General features: G+C 52.2%; 1 protein-coding gene across 2 annotated transcripts in view; it reads right to left on the minus strand.

Moving 5' to 3' along the window:
- TMEM63B (transmembrane protein 63B) overlaps positions 1-17,664 on the minus strand; it is a 49,154-nt gene that overhangs the window by 4,862 nt on the left and 26,628 nt on the right. The window contains exons 2-19 of one of the 2 annotated variants that reach the window (XM_014951065.1): positions 14,463-14,661; positions 13,768-13,847; positions 11,911-11,949; positions 8,218-8,308; positions 7,362-7,399; positions 6,497-6,639; positions 6,175-6,226; positions 5,780-5,888; positions 5,186-5,256; positions 4,326-4,406; positions 4,079-4,202; positions 3,856-3,989; positions 3,572-3,709; positions 3,152-3,305; positions 2,786-2,892; positions 1,929-2,015; positions 330-395; positions 28-190 (exon numbers count right to left, since the gene is read on the minus strand). In XM_014951065.1, coding sequence (XP_014806551.1) covers positions 28-190; positions 330-395; positions 1,929-2,015; positions 2,786-2,892; positions 3,152-3,305; positions 3,572-3,709; positions 3,856-3,989; positions 4,079-4,202; positions 4,326-4,406; positions 5,186-5,256; positions 5,780-5,888; positions 6,175-6,226; positions 6,497-6,639; positions 7,362-7,399; positions 8,218-8,308; positions 11,911-11,949; positions 13,768-13,847; positions 14,463-14,639 — 1,854 coding nt within the window. In that variant the 5' untranslated portion in view covers positions 14,640-14,661. The remainder of the gene's footprint in view (positions 1-27; positions 191-329; positions 396-1,928; positions 2,016-2,785; positions 2,893-3,151; positions 3,306-3,571; positions 3,710-3,855; positions 3,990-4,078; positions 4,203-4,325; positions 4,407-5,185; positions 5,257-5,779; positions 5,889-6,174; positions 6,227-6,496; positions 6,640-7,361; positions 7,400-8,217; positions 8,309-11,910; positions 11,950-13,767; positions 13,848-14,462; positions 14,662-17,664) is intronic. The other variant, XM_014951064.1, reaches the window with a different exon arrangement.

Below are 17,664 nucleotides of genomic sequence, written 5' to 3' on the forward strand. Positions count from 1 at the left end.
CCCCCCCCCCTCAGCCCCACCACATACTCGTTTGACGTTCCTCCGCTCGGCGGCCGAGCGGGCCAGGCAGAGGCGGATCATGTACATGAGCAAGCCAGGGATGCGCAGCAGGTCCATGGCATTCCCGATGAAGGCAGAGGCGATGACATAGTTGACGAAGAAGGCGCCATTGTCCGGCAGGAACACACACCTGGGGAGGCACAGCAAGAGCAGGCTGCAAGAGATGCTCCCCCTTGCAGGGCGGCAGCCGGAAGTCCCCCCTACCTTTGGACACCAACAAGAACCTCCCCACCTTGCAAAGAAGGAACTTCTGTCCCAAATCCACTTACTCAAATCGCACGGCGGCTTCGGCAAGGAATTTTTTGTCAAACAACCAGCGGAAAAACACATCCAAGCTGTAGAGAAAGGGGGCAAGAAGAAAATGGGAACAGTCAGAAACAGCAATAGACAGACATGTGTATGTAAATATGTGGAAGCTGCTCTAGAAGGACTCAAAGGTCTGACCATAGACTGTTCTGTTCCTTCTTTGGATGTGTCACCAGCAATTATGTAAATCAGACACTGGGAAAAAAAGTGCAGCACCCAAAAAGGGATGTAAATCTTCTCACTCACGTGTGTTCTCCTCCCTTTACCCTGATCCTATCAGTATTTTCCTTTTCCCTCTGTTTGGGCACAACATCCATGTAAGGAACAGGAAACTGACCGTAGAGAAGAAACCAGTCAGGTACAAGGCACCCTCCAATACAGAGGTTTAAAAAAAATAATATAATCCTTTAAGAGAAACAAATCCCACTTTCCTCAATTCTGATTTTTTGATATAAAACCGCCCAATCCTCTGGCACCTCAGGTACTGGTGGAGTACAGAGCGCCAGAGGCAACAGCAGGGAGACTGAGTCTTCAGAAAGAAACATGGTCTGTTTAATGGTATTTAGTCAATATGCAAACCTTCCAAGAGCATTTATCTGCCTAGGTCATAAGGTTATATGCAACAAGGCATTTTTAATTCAGCTGAAAAATGTTGCTGTAGTCAACTACTGGGATGGAGGACCATTCTTCTGCCTCTATCAGAGGGTTTGTCTATTCTCAGAAGCTGCCTGACTTTACAACTGAGAGGCTGTATTCCTAATCCTGAATTTAGGAGCGTGTAGATCTCCCACCCTACAATGTGTAAGTAACTCCCTACCACAGTGAGGACCCCCATCCCACTCCCCAATTTTAATTTCCTCTCCATTTCCCTCCTCAACCACTGGTCAGTGCTGGGAGTGCATGCCAATGGCCAGCAGCTGATGCACTGCTGTTTGCCACAGAGCATTTCTATAACCCCTGCAGGAAGATTTGGGGCTCACATCCAAACAGGTGAGGTTTGCTGCAGCCTGCACAGAACTCTGCTACCCAGCTATGCAGTACAGCATACTCAGTTGTCTCAAATTCACTACTTTTTGCAAAATTTGGAGTGCACGCTGAGCGCAGAGGTGGGGAGTACCTCCTTGTTGTGCTTTAACCCCAGTTGGCAACTAAGCACCACACAGCCACTCACTCAACACTATTCTCATGCCACATCCAAAACACAGCACTGCACTGCCTACTAGGAAGAAAATTAACTCTATCCCAGCCAAAACCAGGACATTCCTTCACCAGCAGACGTTTTCACATGTGTCCATCAACCATGCCAATTTTTGCTGCATTATCTGTATCACCATGGTACACATCAACACATCTTCAGATTGACCCAGTAAGTTCCTAGAGACCCAGCCAGATATGGTCCGGCCTGGGCCCCCAGACAGAACGAAACACCACCTTCCCAAGGGGATGGTGGCAGGACACTCGTGCAGCGGGGAAAGGATGTAGTGTAGAACAACCAGGGGTGCATCTCAACCCTCCCTGTGCTCCAGGTCTCTGCACTTGCTTTCCCTTCCCACCACCCCTACCTGCTCAGGCCCAGCGATGGCAGCAGCAAGACCATGAAGATGAGGAAGGTGTAACACTTGTGCATTGTTGTCCTGTTCTCTCCAGACCTGAGGGTAGAGAGGAGGCTGTTAACCTTTCACTGTCACTCTGCCAGCCCCAGATACAGTTCCCCCATTGCTCTCTCACCAGGAAGCACTTTCTAGTGTCTAGTATGAATCCCACCTTGTCCACTTCTGGTGTCTGAGGTCTATTCTCAAGTCCCAGTTCCTTCCCCCTTGTCTCACAGGCCCTCCCAGCCCTCATATCTTCAGAGGACTCTCTGCAATCACCTCTCTTGTCCTGCAATCCCCAGGGCTGGTGACATTCTTTCCACCAGTCTTCACAACACAGAGCAGAAAACAAAGCTTACATTGCACATCCAGTGGGGAACGTGCCCCATAAACAGCACATTTCTAGTGCTCTGCACCTCAAATAGCTGCTATGGCTCCTGGCCATGGGGAAGGCGATTTTGACTTGAAGAAGCCATGACTTACACATGGGTACAGGCATACCCCTGCCCGCTCACCCAAGCCAAGATTTCCCTCGCTACTTGCATTTCTCACAGTGACCACCCCCATCTCCTCCCAGCTTTCTTCTTCTTGTAGAGCTACATCAAGCTCTGCTCAGACAACCACACTGCACAACAACAGCCAAGGACTGGCAGAACAGCTGTCCAGAGCAGACCCCGGGTGTCCAAGAGGTGCAACGTAACACCACACTTGGAGTGAAAGACAAGTTGAAGCAGAAGGATCGAGCCAGGAGCTTTACACCAGTGAGAAGTGTCTAATGGTCAGGCAGCACCCTGGTGTGACTGAGAACAGGCACTGGCTGTCCTTACCTGGTCCAGTGCGCTTCAAAGAAGGCAGAGTAATACACGATGGTGGGCAGAAGAGCAGAGAAGCACCACAGCAGCAGGGTGGGGAAGAACTGGGTAATGATGGGATTCTGCAATGAGGCAGAGAGAGGAGACCATGTGTTACACAGTGCGGTGGCTCTTGTGCCAGTCCCAGCTACAGTTTCCTTTGCTGACATCGAGTCCCCAGCACCGTGGCTGCCACTGCACCCTGGCCAGGCTCAGCACCTCCCTCGTGGTCAGGCTGACAGGACCTGGGAACCACTGAGAACATCTCTCCCTTACAAGGGCTGTTGTGCCTCAGAGTGGTTCCTGTGCTACCCATCCTGCACCCGTCTCCAAAGGCCTTACATTGAGGTACTCCACAGGCTTGGTGACATTGAACTTGTCCATAGTGGTGATGATGATAGCAGGGGTGGTGAGGAAGAAGAGGAGAATGAAGAGGACCACATTGATCACAAGGCAGCGGATCCACCAGATGAAGCCCCGTATGGAAAGGTGTTCCCTGAGAGGGAAGGAAGGAAAGCATCAGGATGGCTGCTTGGGGTAGGAGGGCAGGTCTGGAGCCTCGTGTACACCATCACCCAGCCTGTGTGAACAGCACTTGGGGCACCAGCCCAAGACCTTCCCCTGCCAAGTCAGATCAGAGATCTATCTCAACCAGGCTGTGCTTCAGCAAGAACACTACATTCAGTTACCAGAGGTACAGACAGGGAGCGTGCACCCCTTTTCCCATTGGCAGGGCCCACTGAGCCCCACAGAGATGCTTACCAGTAGATGTTCTGTGGGTCAGGGGCATAGCTGACAGTCCAGTTGGAGACATGGAGGGACTCGCTGCAGGAGGAGGCCCTGGGCTCCCCACGGCATGCACAGCCCTGGCACTTACAAGCGTTGAAATCTTTAAGGATTCTGGAGAAGAGAAGGAGAGAGATGCTAACACGGAGAGCTGGCAGTGACAAGCTGAGGGGTATGCCTTGGTGTTGGCATTCCTCTGATTTAAGGGGAGAGCTGGGACAGGTCACCTTCCTGTGGAGGACAGGACCCTTTGTACTCACATGGCTGTGATGGTCTCATTGTGGAAAGTGACAAAGGCCATCCCCAGAGGCTTTTCATTCACCTTCTCCTTCTCCCGCTTGTAGTCATCTTTGAGCTTTTCCTCCAGCTTGGTATAGTACTCAATGGCCTCCACCTGGGCAGGGGGACAGGGGTCAGAGCAGAGACCTGGGCAGCCAAACCCCACCATGCCCCACCACCCAACACTTCCAGCTCTCCCCCTACCTCCTCGCAGCCCCTGATGACACAGCAGCACAGGTGGCCACAGGGCTTGGGGTTGATCATGGATGGGGTGTTGTCCTTGCTCTGCAGATTGGTGAAGTAGATGCGCCCGCGCTCGGCTTTCTTCCTGAAACAGGAGAGCGGAAGAGAAGGAAAGAGAGAGAGTGGCTCAGAAAAGCTCCTATGGCACTGGACTTGGGGAGCCCATGGCACTGGTCCACCCTGCCTTCTCTCCCAAACCAGGGGTTACCTCTCCGCATCGAGGAACATCAGCCGGGCCACATCATAGCAGAGACGGGCCTCCAGGACAGTGCAGTTGGCGTAGGCCTCCCTGTGGACAGGAAGCACCAGCTCATCACACCTGATGCCAAAGGCTGTAACCTCAAGCAAGCCCCATGTGTCCAAGCCTTCTCCCCTGCCCTGGGCTGAGCACCAAGATGCACAGCAAGAGCTTGCTGGGGGTAGCAGGGGAGCCTGCAGGCTCTGTCCCTCACAGCAGAAGTAACATATGAGGCAAATGCTACATCCTCCAGGCTCTAGCACGAGACACCTCTTTGGACTTTTGCCCTGTGACACAAGGCACTCCTCTGACCCACACACCTCTCTCTGCTTTCATGGGCCACAGGACTTGAGGGCAGAAAGGTTCCCCAAAGGTACAAAGGATTTCTCTTCTTCCCATGGTGCTTCTAAACACAGCTCTTACCATGCATTCATTAAGGTCCCTAAGGAACAGTATTTTTTTTGTTAAAAAGTCCTTTTCTACAAGGACTGTGATCAGGACAGAAGCCCATATCACACATCTCAGAATCACTGCTTCCTGCCTGCATCTCATCTCTGAACTCGACTACATCCTAGGACATGCCCTGCCCATTACCTACCACTCCGACCCCCTATGGTTCTGCAAGAGATAGCTGAGTACACCCCAAGTCACAAAACCAAGCACCCTGCACATTCAGATAAAAATTTGTGCAGAAGAGTAAGTAAGATGCCCAAAATAAGAGTGTTTCTGCTCTCAATTTATTATTGCCATTCCAGGGAACACTAGCACTATCCCAATAAAAACATCCCCGTTACAGAGCAGACTTTAATTAGGGTCACAGTGAGACTCACTCAAAATGCTTCTTGATCTTCTCTGGCTCAGCATATTTTGAGATCCCATTAATAAAGAGAGTTCGCTTAACCTAGAAAAAAGGAAGAAAAAAGTAGAGGAGGCAGGTAGGTGTAGATGGCATGAAAGACTGGATTGCAGCAATCCCCCCCAAGGCCTGAGTCAGCGATGGGAAAGGGCAGCTCCATCGCTTCTGGCAAGCAGGGCTCCCCCTTTCCTCTTAAACCAGCTGTTGGCATCCTGCATCCTGGTGTGCTGCAGATTGACAGACTAGGGGCTTACCCTGCAGCAACCTGAACAGAAACATGGGGGAACCCCTAAGAAACGAAGGCAGCAAAAGCAGCTGGAGCAACCCCTGAGGAAGGCATAGGGTGCCCCCCACATGTTCACCCAGTGCAGGCCTCTCCTGTTTCCCCACAGGGCAGCTGCTCTGGAAGAGATCTGCCCTTTGGTCATGCAGCACAGAAGAACAGCCAAAACAAGACACCCCCAAATTGCTGTGGAACGTGTGGTGCTCGGCACTCTCTCCAAGGCCACCTGACTTGACAGAAGGGCATGGAAAAATGTGCCTGGGAGAGCGGCCAGATCCTGCTCACCAAGTCATCCTCTTTGTAGCGCATCTTGGAGGTGTGCCGGCGCATGCTGTACACTGTCAGCAGCAGGTACAGGAAGGCAAAAGATGTGTGCAGCCACAGCAGGTTATTCCTGTCACAAGGAAGACCACAAAGGTCAATGCAAGGTTGCCACTGCAAGTCTGTGTATGGCTGGTCAGGCCCCGAAGGCACTGGAGCCACGAGCAGCGTAACCAGCACAGCACCCACATGTCCTACAACCAACTTCCAGGAGCTCAGCCTGGAAATTGGAGCAGGGACAGCAGGCTCACAGTGAGGGCAAAAAACTTTCAAGGAGGTGAGGTTCTGCAGCAAGTGGATATTTACAAAATACCCCCTTGAGGGCCTCAATTATTCATCCCACCCATGCCCACACATACCCAGAATTCAGGTTAGCAATAGTTGTCCTCCCAAAGCTGTAGGCGTTGTTTTCTAGAGAGAAAGAGGCAGACACAAGCACACTCAGTTACATCGAGCAGCACAGGGCACCACTGGGTTGGACTAGAGCAGGAATCTCACCTGCACAACACCCCAAAACCCAAGCTGCCCAAGATGACCCTCTGGATGCACCATGCTCAAAGTGGGACAGCAGTCAGGATTTGTCTGTGTTAGTTCTGTCCCGCCCTCCACCTCTCCCCACTGGTCTGGGACACAGTGTTGAAAGCAGCCCCCCCAGCTCAGCCAAAGGCACCCTGCTCTCACCTAGCAGGTCCCCTGAGAAGTTGACAGGTAACACAATGCCCACGGAGAGCACACCCACAGCCACCAGCAGCCCGATGATGTGCCTCTGGAAGGACAGGTAGTGCACCGCATCACCCCCACACTTGTCCCGGATCTCGTCATCCCTGTCAGGGAGAGAAAGGCCATCAGGCAATCTTCTATATTCCCTCAATTGCTGAAGAGGAGTACAGGGTCATGGTTGTCCTCCTGATTTGAGCCCACAGAGCACCCCTGGTTCTGCCCTACAGAGCTGTGGTGAAGCCCTGAGATAGGGAGCCCAGCATCCAGCCTTGGACCTGCTCGTGCAATGCTTACTGCAGCCCCACTCCCCATTCCCTTGTCCTCTGCCCCCCAGGACAGGCAGCTGGACACACACAAACCCCACCTCACACCCTTCTGGTGGGCCTTGCCAACCCCGCTGAGATAAGGGATGGCTGAGACCATCTCACATGGCTCTAAAGCTAAGACTGCTCCTGAGCCTGGGAGTCATCATCAGCCTGGGAGTGTCTCCCTGCATCCCCTGGTCCCCACTTCACAGCCGTTCCTCGGACAGCAGTGCTCCTAGCAGGAGTCCCAGGGAGAGGAGCATCTCTGCAGAGCAGCAGACATTGTTTTAAGATAGGACTGAGGCAGGGGAGACCTGGGCTGGGTGCTCTCCTCTGTCACAGGCTCACTGTGTGGCTTTAGGACTCCTCATCTAGTCCCACCTTTGCTCATGCCCTTCAGAGAAGTGGCAGCAAGGGCAGCAACTTCACACAGCTGTATCGAGCTGGGTCTCCCAATGCCCTGCACTGCCTCTCCTTCTTCCCCATGTGGGTCCCCCATGTGCACGTCCTGGGGCACTTACTTTATCCTGAAGATGGCTGTCAGCCAGGAGCAGAAACCCTGTGCAGAAAGAAGACAGGAAAGTCTCACATCACTCTCTGTTCCCTTATCCCTGCTCCCTCCTTCAAAGGCTCAGGGGACCAGACTGGTGTTCTTGCACCTCCACAGACTTGGCTCAGGGGGAAACAAACCATGAGCACACATATGTGCAGAGCCACAGACGGGCCAAGGCAGAGAAGATGACAGTGCTACTCCATGGGGAACAACACAGGCTGGACTCTGCTGTGTGGCTGTGTGGCCCTACCAACTTGCAGCTCTACCTCCCAGGCAACCTGTGGGCTCCTGGCTAGCATGGAAGCTCTCCACAGCCTAAGGACACCCAGAAAATTAACCATACAGGTACTTCAGCAATCATCCTGGACAAGAGGAGCTCTGCAGGGACTGGTAAGGCAGGCTAGGCCGAGCCTATGCTCCTTGGAGGACACTTAGGGGAGGAATATTTCCTGGGAGCTTCACCACCCATTCATTACACCTGTTATCCTCCTAAACTGTGCCTCACTTTTAGAGAGGAAAACAGCAGTAGAGGTAGACAGCAGTGTGAGGAGGAGCTGGCAAGTACTGTTTGTAATGCTGAGATGATAGGTTGGACAGATGTTTGTCAAGCCACAGGGAGGTACAGCCTACTTAATTAAGCATGTCTAGAAGCAACATAGTTATATAGAGCCTTGAGCTCTATACCACACTCACACACTACAAGGTGTGGGACCTAAGGCCTGGGGATGAGCAAATAGTGCTTCTTCCAAAGAACCCTCAGTTCAGACAAGCTGTGGGCTCCTGGCCACTCAAAGGCAAAGTGTTTGACTCTTGCTGCTACTCACGTTGTCCCTCTGGTCGAAGTCCACCGAGCTGGAGACGGAGGTGAGGCGCTCGTAGCGATCATGGTTGTCGGAGTGCAGGGCGGAGGCTACGCTAAAATGACAAGCAGGAGGCGAGGAAGAAAGTTAGAAGATGCAAGGAGGCAGCCTGGTCAGGAATGAAGAGCACCCACAAGATCAGAGGTTAATTCAGGTAAGTTCGCCCAGGTGAGATGGAGAGAGGTGAGACGAGAGCAGAGGTAGCAGTAAGCCCTCCTCAGATGGCACCCTGAGCCTGGCAGCCCCCAAGGGCTTGGCCATGGATGCTACTCGCTCAGCACCTTCTGAGGGGCACCCGAGTCATTCAGCAGTCCCTGCGAGGAGCTGGCAGCAGCTGCTACAGAGGAGAGATGAGGTCTGTTTAGCACAGGGCATAGACAGAGAAGAAGAGGTGGGAATCAGAGAGTGCTGCAGCCCCTCTGGCTCCAGTGCGGCCAGGAGGCGGCAGCCCTGGTGCTCCAGAGTGGCGCCAGCAGCAGCTCCCATCCGTAGGGCCTCACTCGCCACAGGGAAGAGGAAGGCTGGGAGTCTGGTGGGCTGTATCCTGCTACACCAGTTCTCCCCACCCTTCGTGCTTCAGTGCAGGGAATCCCCAGAGGAGGAACGCAGTTGAGCCCCAGTGGCTGTGCTGCCGGGAGCCACGCTCAGCCCAACCTGCTCCACAGCCTCAGCTGGGCCTCCTGCCTGGAAATCCTTCCAGCAGGAGTGGGATAGACAGAAGGGAATGACCGCAGGCTAAAGGACAGGAAAGCAAGAGAGGTGAATATCCCAGAACACTTGACTCCAGGTGCGGGGAGGGATCTAAATGAAGAACCTGCAGCAGAAGCATCCAAGGCAGACAATAGCCCCCCCACTATGAATGGAGGCAGAGGGCAGCTGGCAAAGGAGGCAAGAAAACGGTCCAGAGACCTAAATTAAATAGCACTTGCAAGATGACAACAGTAGGCCAGGACCTTGGAGGTGCAAGAAGAAATATGGATGATCTGAAGGCTAGAAGCAAAGGAAAAAAAAAAAAAAAGATGAAAACACAGTCTCCCTGTAACCACTACAGGCTCAAGGAGGATCAGATGGACGAGAACTTGGAGAAGCAGCAGCTGACAGACAAGTGGCAGAGATGAGGTAGATGATACTACGGGAAGGATAACAAGCAAAGACCCTCGTGACCCTGCTGAAGGAAAGAGGATGGGACACGTGGCCTCCCTCAGAGCAGAGTAGCACCTGCTGAGTCCCTCGCTGGAAGAAACGGAGAGAGGGGAAAAGAGATTAGCTGAAGGTCATGGGAGAACAGGAGAGCAGATTAGACCGTGGTGTGCAGCCTTGCGACTCTGCAGCCCAACACTTTGCTCTGCTGGAGGGACAGAGCAAGCTTTCACCAAGCTCTCGGACCTTCAGCCCATTTAACTCCCAGAGGCCTTCCAGCTGGCCACAGGGAGCAAGGGTGAGTTTCTGCTGTCTGCAGCCCCAGGAGAGCCCAGCACCATGACACCATGAGCTTTCAGCTTCCCAGCACTAGAAAATAAGAGGGCAGAGCACAAGCAGCACTTGAAGGAAAAACCGAGAAGAATGTCACGTTATGAGATGACCAGACTAACTCAGCTACATTCAGTGGGATGCAGAGATGATAATTAGGATGATTGGCAGTGCTGAGAAGACAGAGAAACTTTCTGAAGATGGGAAGCTGAAGAGGTAGTTCCAAGGGTACCTGCAACCAGCTGACAGCTTTTTAAAGCAAAATACTAACAAAGCAAGCAGGTAGAGGCAAGGTTGCCCTAAACCAGAAGAAGGTGGGACCCTGCCTGCTGCCCCAGATATGGTGCTAGCCCTGCCAGGGAGGGAGAAGGACAGGGTCCAAAGGATGGCTAGCCTCAGGTCAAGGGAATTGCAAGCTCCGTGAGGGGAGGCCAGGCATGATGCAGAAGGGGCTTGCTGCTGCATGAGGCACAAGGTGGCTACATGGGTGACAAGCTCCACAGGGCTCTGCAATCACTGCCTCTACACACAGAGGTACAGGTGGGCTGCTACAATCTCCCAGTGCAGACTGAGTCACTGATTAACTGTCGATGGCTACCACAAGCCCTGGCAAGGGGTAGGACAAGGGTACTTGCCAATTCTCAGGCCAAGGGACACATCTGAGGAGGATGTCCTCCTGCACCAAGAGCGATGTTTACACATTCAAGGGCTGGGAGTGCCAGGCAGCATACAGGAGTCCTTAATCTACCATGTGCCACTGCACCCTAGCACAGAGAATGGCTGGGAAGGTACCACCAGCCTTGGAGGAGCACAGCCAGGAAAAGATTTCCTTGTGGAGCTCCACAGGCTTTTGGAAATTTCTGGCTACCAACACTGTCCCAGCTCAAGCAGTAGGTTTTCGTGGAGGTCAGCAAGCCCAGATGAAGAACAGAAGCAGGAAGCAGCCGCCCTTTGGAGAAAGATGAGCACTTGTAAGGATAACTGAGGCAGCCCCTCTCAGAAGCCTCAAAACATGACAGCTCTGCTATTCCCCCTACAAGGTGTTAGCAGCGAAAAGTTGCCAGACACACCTGAAGCAGGGCGAACCACTAGTGAAACACTCAAGCATAGCGAGGGGTCCCCTCTGTGCCATGTACCACAGCTACCACCACCTCTGTTTTCACAGCTCCAACTGCTCTGCTCCTTTGGGGGCAAGCAGCAACTACAAAAACAGGAGCATTCCTGCACCCTCTCAAGGCAGTAGCAGTGACAGGTACCCGCTTTGCAAGTGACGGAGAACAAGAAGTCAGGCTGCAGCTTGCTCCCCCAGCCTCAGACACGCATCAGCCTGGCTGGAATGACCATCACAGCCTCCATCCTGCCAGCTGATTGTATCCTCTCCAGCAGGCACCACCCAACCAGTCAGCAAGGCATGGGGGATGCTCTTTTCTTAGGCATAAAATCAGCAAGAAAGAGGAAAGAGCAGGGAGCAAGGGTCCATGGCACTACTTAATGGCCAATGCTAGGCCAGGGTGCTGGAGGATGCTCTCAGCAGTGCTGAGGCAGGAAGCTTGCTTCTGCCAGGAGAGAGAAGGGACAAAGGTGCTGCCTTGCCAGGCATGCTGTCAGCCGGAGGTAGGTGGCAAGGGAAAAGAGCCAACACTTGCCCTGGTCCTGGCAGCCTTACAGGGTAAAGGAAAAAGACAGAAGTCTTGCAACCGCCTGCCAGATCCTCTCCATGCACCTGCCAGCCCTTGCAGTTGGTGTGGGAGCAGCACCTGTGGCACCCTGGCACTAGAGGGACCAGGCAAAGGAGGCTCCCCTGTGCCCGGGTGACCTGAGTGTGCTGTGGGCTCAAGCAACTGGGTTCATTTTCTCCACCATAAGGTGGGATAGCTGGACACAGGCAGGTAGAGCAGGGTATGTGATGGGGCACCCTCCACCTTGGCTGGGACTGGGAACTCCTTGGCGCTGCTGCCCTCAGGGAGCATTTAAGTGCTACCAGGGAAAACCAGAGTGCATCCAGCTGTGGTAGTGGCTGACACAAAGGTGAGGGAAAAAGAAGAGCATGAATCCACTGAGAGGCACAAATCCAAGCCCGAACTCCCAGCCACTTAAGATTAGTTCAAAAGCAAGACAGAAAACTGCAAGAGAAAAGGAGAGTGCGAGCAAGAAAAAGAACAAACAAGACCCTCAAAACCAACATACTATTCCCGCTCCTCTCGCTCCGTCTGCCAGTGTCGACGCCTGGGGGCACAGAAACAGAAAGGCAGAGGTTACAACCATGGGAGCAGGTGCTGGGTCTCCTCCGACACAGCGAGCTACGCACCCAACATGGTTCTGCACCGTCCTGAGGAAGTAAAACCTGCTGATGGTCAGGCTGGGGAAGATCTTCCTTCCAGATCCCAACACTGCCCCAAGCCACAACACTCCAGAGCCCCCACCAGCCCAGGGGCAGAGTGTCTTGCTGCCAGCTAAAGGGAAGCTGTGAAGGTGGCCTGGCTGCACACCGTGGGTGTCCCAGGGAGCTCCTGAGGGACAGGGAGAGGCAGGACAGCCTACCAAGGCTGCCATCTGAGCTCCCTTTCCATGCATTCCCTCCCCACCCAGGCAGCCAACACACTCACATCCTGCTCTCACGAAACACTCATCGCACCTCACTGATGGGTCAAGTAGCAGGGGCTCCTCCCTGGAATCTCAGGCCTGGTGATGGCCTTACCACTGCCACGCTGTCCCTCTCCCTGTGCTTACCAGCTCTCCTTTGCCAAACAGCTGGCACCCCTCTGCCTTTCTGCCTACAGCCACTGCCCCACTCCCTTGCACTCGAGATGCTCAAGCATCGCCCATGAGAAGGGCCGTCCCGCTCTCCCCACCAAAGGTCAGAGCCATCCAACCCCTGTGGCTACAAGTGCTTGGGTCCAGATAGCTTAACACCCAGGAGCTGCTGCCCTCTCCCCAGTGAGGTCTCATCCAGCTATTCCCTACTTCTCACTTTGTCCCAAGGGTCCTGTGTTGCCAATTTCCCCAGCCAGGACAGGAAAGGAGCAGCATAAGAGCCGCAGCTGCTTATCTAATGCTGTCCAGGGCTGCTTATCTAAACCAGGAGAGTTCCTGGTCCAGTGCTGGAAGAAAACAACTCTTTCTGTTGTCATGCACGGAGTGCTCAAGAGTAACTTGCTAGAATCTGTATCACCAAAGTAACCGAAGAGGCTGGGGCTTGACCCCATCCAAGCCTTTGGGTGTCACGAGCTCCTGGAGCTGATAAAGGAGAAGGAAAACCTATCGTAGCCAGCCTTCAGAAGCCACACTGCCACCAGCACACAACAAAGCGCCACGGGCACAGCGAACTACCCCTGGAGAGAGACGGACTACCTGCACAACCCCTCTAACTTAATCAATGAGAGTTCCTTATTCTGCACTGGAAGAAAATAATCATTGTCCTACCTGCTGCTGACAGCAAAAACGAGAATAGCATCTCACTCTGCTGTGGAGCTGCGCTCCCCAATGGGCCTCAGCATTTGCCAACAGACAGTGTAGCCCATGAATGCATTGGGCAGGAAGAATCCATACCCAGACTGACTGGTCAGCACTTGGGATGCGAGCTAAACTTGCATTTCAGCTCAGCAGTACAGCACCTGGAAATACAGCCTACTGCTTTCAAGTGCTCTTAACAAGAGGTACATCCAGCAGAGCCTCAAAGACACCTTTAGAGGCTAAACAAAGCCTTCACTGTAGCAGCTCCCACCCTTCCTGTGACCTTTTCCTCTCTCCTCCCTTCCTTCCATCTGCTGTTCCTCTGTAAGGGCCCCTGCACACCTCTGTCACTGTATGAACCATAAGTGATATGGAGCCAGTGGGGACACTCCCTGTGTTGGGAGAAGGATGCTGTAACAAAAAAGGCAGTAAATGGGGATTTTTCCTGTTCCTGGAGCTCAAGGGTTACAACTGGCATTCTTGCCTCCACTGTCCAGCTGCCTCCAGCATATGCAAAGAAATTTTCCCCTTCTGCCCTGCAGCAAAGGGCACCACTCACACATTTTTTTCCTGCCCCTCTCCCAAGCTTACCTGTCAGCATCAGTCACCAGGGCCAGGCGTCCATAGTCCCAAGCAACTTTACGCAAAATTGAAAAGACAAACAACAGTGCCTGGAAGACAGCAAAGGAGAAGGTATGAGATCAGGCATTGTACAGCTCCATCCTTGTCCTCTGCATGCAGAGCCACAGGAACAGGGAGCGCAGGAGGGGACAGGACTCCTCAGCTAACAGTACACTGAGGCCATGCAACAGCACAACCTCCTCACGGCTAAAATCAGTCTATCTGGATGGCTGTGGAAGGCAGAAGTCCAGGATGCAACACACTGTAGCTAAGTTAGCCACAGGATCAAAAGAGCCTCAGGACCCAAGGAGCTGAGATTATGGCTGCAGCATCCATGGTCCTGCACTTCCTACAGAGAAACAAGCAAAGTCTTTGTGTAGATAAAGCTGCAGGGACTTGGTATTATAAGCAGAAGTTTTGGGATGTGGGACTGACCTAACCTGACCCACGTCCTGAGGAAAATTTGCAACACCATTCACAGGCTCAGTGTAGTGGTAGCGGAGTTAAGTCAACAGTGGCTAGGCAAACACTATCAAGACCATGAAGTAAGCCAGAGCAAAGTCTGGGACAACATTTGGAGCCCTCAACTCTAACTACACGACCACAGTCCTCCCATCACGACTAATTAGAGGAGATGGTGTTGAAGGAGCAGTAGGTAGACTTACGAGAAAGCACATAAAATCGAGGGCTAGGACAGTGGGCACCCCACCGAAGGGCAGCCCCTGCAGCACAGTGCTGCGGATGCGAGCACTGTAGCAGTAGTCCTTGGTGCTGTTGTTGCATGTGGAGGCTTTGCAGGTAGTCCCTGCTGAGCCCAGGGTGGCGATCACGTAGGGAAGCATCTCTACAGCTTCATCGTTTTCCCTGGGGAAAGGAAAGAAAGGCCTGGTTAGATACATGCCAGTCGGACAACACTGTAGCCCCATTAGAGTTAGGGGCCAACCTTGTCTGCTATCTCAGGCTCCTCTGTGCTACAGGATTTCCCTGGGAAGCAGTGTCCAGGGACAAGGTCATCTGGAGAAGCCTACTGAGTTTGGGGGGTGCTGGAAGAGCCTGGGTGCTTCAGCAACTGTGGTCCCACCAGGCACAGTTCTTAGAGCTCCCTTCCTTGTTTCCCCACTCTCACACTATTTAGGTGCACCTCTTTCTCACAGACTACCCCTCTTCTTGAGAGCACAGAGTTCAGCCCCTTCCCCTCAGTAGGGAGAACATTTAGGTACAGGAAAGAATGAAGGGGTGGAGTGATGGGGACATGAAGTCACGTCTGGATGACGGAAACAAACTGCTATGGGACAGTTGCTGCATCATGATCCCACAATTTCCTTTGCCTGGCTGCATGCCATTAGCTTTATTAGGCTGAATCACCACCCTCGGCTCACCGTGGGCCTCAGCCCCCAGCTCCCAGGGCACCCATCAGCGGCTGGTTACACCCCCAGCTTGTTTTCTTTCCTCCCTCTCACTTGAATGCATTTAGATGCAAGCACACAGAGGGCAGAGAAGAGGCTTAGGCTGTACTATCTAGCTGATCACATATTTTATTTATTTCAGTGGTGTCCTCAAATTGTTACAAGATCTGGAGCTGGGCTCAGGTCAGCATCACTGTAGCATCAGTGCTTGGACATGGGAAGAGCTTCCTCCTGTGCAGAGCAGCTCCATAGGAAACATAGAGAAGACCATGCTAGCAATGGACAAATGCAAATTAAGCATCACCAGGATGGTCTAGAAATGACAAATCAACAGCAGAAACACAACTGCTTTGTGGAACAGGGGAGAGAAAACCCCATCAGCTGCAGAAAGAAGCAGCAATAACAGACGGGAAGATCTACCAAGGCTGCTGGTCCCCGAAGCACCCCTCTTATCCAGCACCCACCAAACTACCCCAAATCCTTCATTACCACCACGTACCAAGCAGAAAGGCTGGCTGGCACAGCATCACTGCTGGGCAATGCTCAAGGGCTGCTTACCCAAGCCCATAAATGCCATCCTGGTGGGCTGGGCAAAAGAGCCGCCACTTGCTCAAAGCACAAGAAAGCTACCACCACTGCCTTGTGCTGGTTTCAGCGTTTTGTCCCAGAGATGACCCTTGCCACCAGCTCTGCCCTTCTAGCTCCATGTTGGATAGTGACATTAGCAGAGAGGGTGCAGGGCTCTTCCCTCCAGCTCAGGAGTATATCCTGGCATCCTCCTGCCTGGCTGCAGAGATTTATCAGCATCGCAGCACATTGTTGGCTGGATAATGACTACTAAACTGTTCACTGTGGTGTACTAGAGAGCTCGGCTTCAGTGATCCCTCCTGGATCAGCTGGGACAGATGAACAACTGCAAACCAGCTGAAGCACCCATGAAAAAGAGCACTGTGATGAGCAAAAGCCCAGCTGGGTACAGGCAATAAGGGGGATCAGCCAAATTGGAAAAGCCACCAAAAGATACTCACAGGTACAGAACTGGAACAAGACTGCCAGAAGCAGAAAAAGAGATTGGAAAAGCAGGAGAAGTAAGCCAAGCCACAAGATAGCAGTTGGGAAGCCAGGCAGGATAATTCATCCTGACTGAATTAATGAGAGACTCAGAAGCTCCAAGGGCGGGATGGGAAGAAATGATGGGATCAGAGTCACCAAAGGGAGGTCACACACTTTGGAGTGGGAACAGCTACACCTCTCTGTTTTTACCTCCAAAGTGTCAGCCTAGATGGACTCACTGCAAAGAGAAATACCTCTCATTCCTCTTCTTGGGAATCTTATAAATGGTATCTTGCAGCAACGAGTTCCAGACATTGAGGAAAACACCACAATTGCACTGCAACTTCACAGACTTCAGTTCTCCTTGCATAGTGAGAAAAGGCAAAGAATAAAAGCCTTTGCTTTTTCTAGACCTACTAAGCTCACTATTATTAAGTGCTTTCTCCTTCCAACAACACAAGCTGTCTTCTGGCTCCAACCACTCTCACCGCACACCTCCAATATAGCCCGCTCTCTTTTGACCCTACAGAAAGGTGACCAGAACCACATACAATATCCTGGGTAGGGAAACGACCTTGACTGCCAGAACAGCATCCTGATGCTCTCAGCATCTCTCCTCACGCTACTCCTCATGCGGCTGAGCACGATTTATTTCTCCGATGGCATCTTTGCCTATTGAGGAAAAAACGTTTCTGTAACCAGCCTGCAATACTGCTGCCCTGAGTAGCCACAGAAATTTAGGGGCCAGCCATGTCCCGGAACAAATCATTCCTTCCAATACACCGGGCTGCACGCTTCTCAGTACCCACTTTCTCCTCGCCTCACACCGCTTCACACCGTGGCACTTTGGAGTCACTTCAGTTTGACAAATCTGAACAACTCCAGGGTATCGGCAGACTTTGGGTACCTTGCTGCACATTATCTTTTTTTGGGTCATTAATAGTGAAGGACCTCACACTCAAATTGTTCATTCATTCCTAGACTTTGTTTGTGGATCCTCAACTAGTTTTTTATCCAGGACTCTACAACTCCTCCAGTGGACAGTTTTCTTAACAGTCTTTTGTGAGAAATTTCAGAGGTTTTTCTGAACATCTAAGCAAGTTACACAAGATGGCCAAATATTACCTATCATTTTAGCCAATTACTAAAAGACTTGCAATATATCAGGGAAGTATGATTATCCTCCACAGAGACCAAATTATTTACCTCTTTCCTGCATGTTTTACAGCCCCATTTTCCAGTCATCTTTCTAAAAGAAATGAGGCTCATACGCTCACATTGCCCACGACCTTATCATAATCATTATTTATAAAAACCATTATGTGTTCAAGACAACCTTTGCAAGCCTGTTGGTAATTTAAGCCACATTTCACAGAGACAGGTCCCAGAAATGTATTTTTTTTTTCTG

Source organism: Calidris pugnax, unplaced genomic scaffold (genome assembly GCF_001431845.1).
Source record: "Calidris pugnax isolate Ruff unplaced genomic scaffold, ASM143184v1 scaffold24, whole genome shotgun sequence".
NCBI lineage: Eukaryota > Metazoa > Chordata > Aves > Charadriiformes > Scolopacidae > Calidris > Calidris pugnax.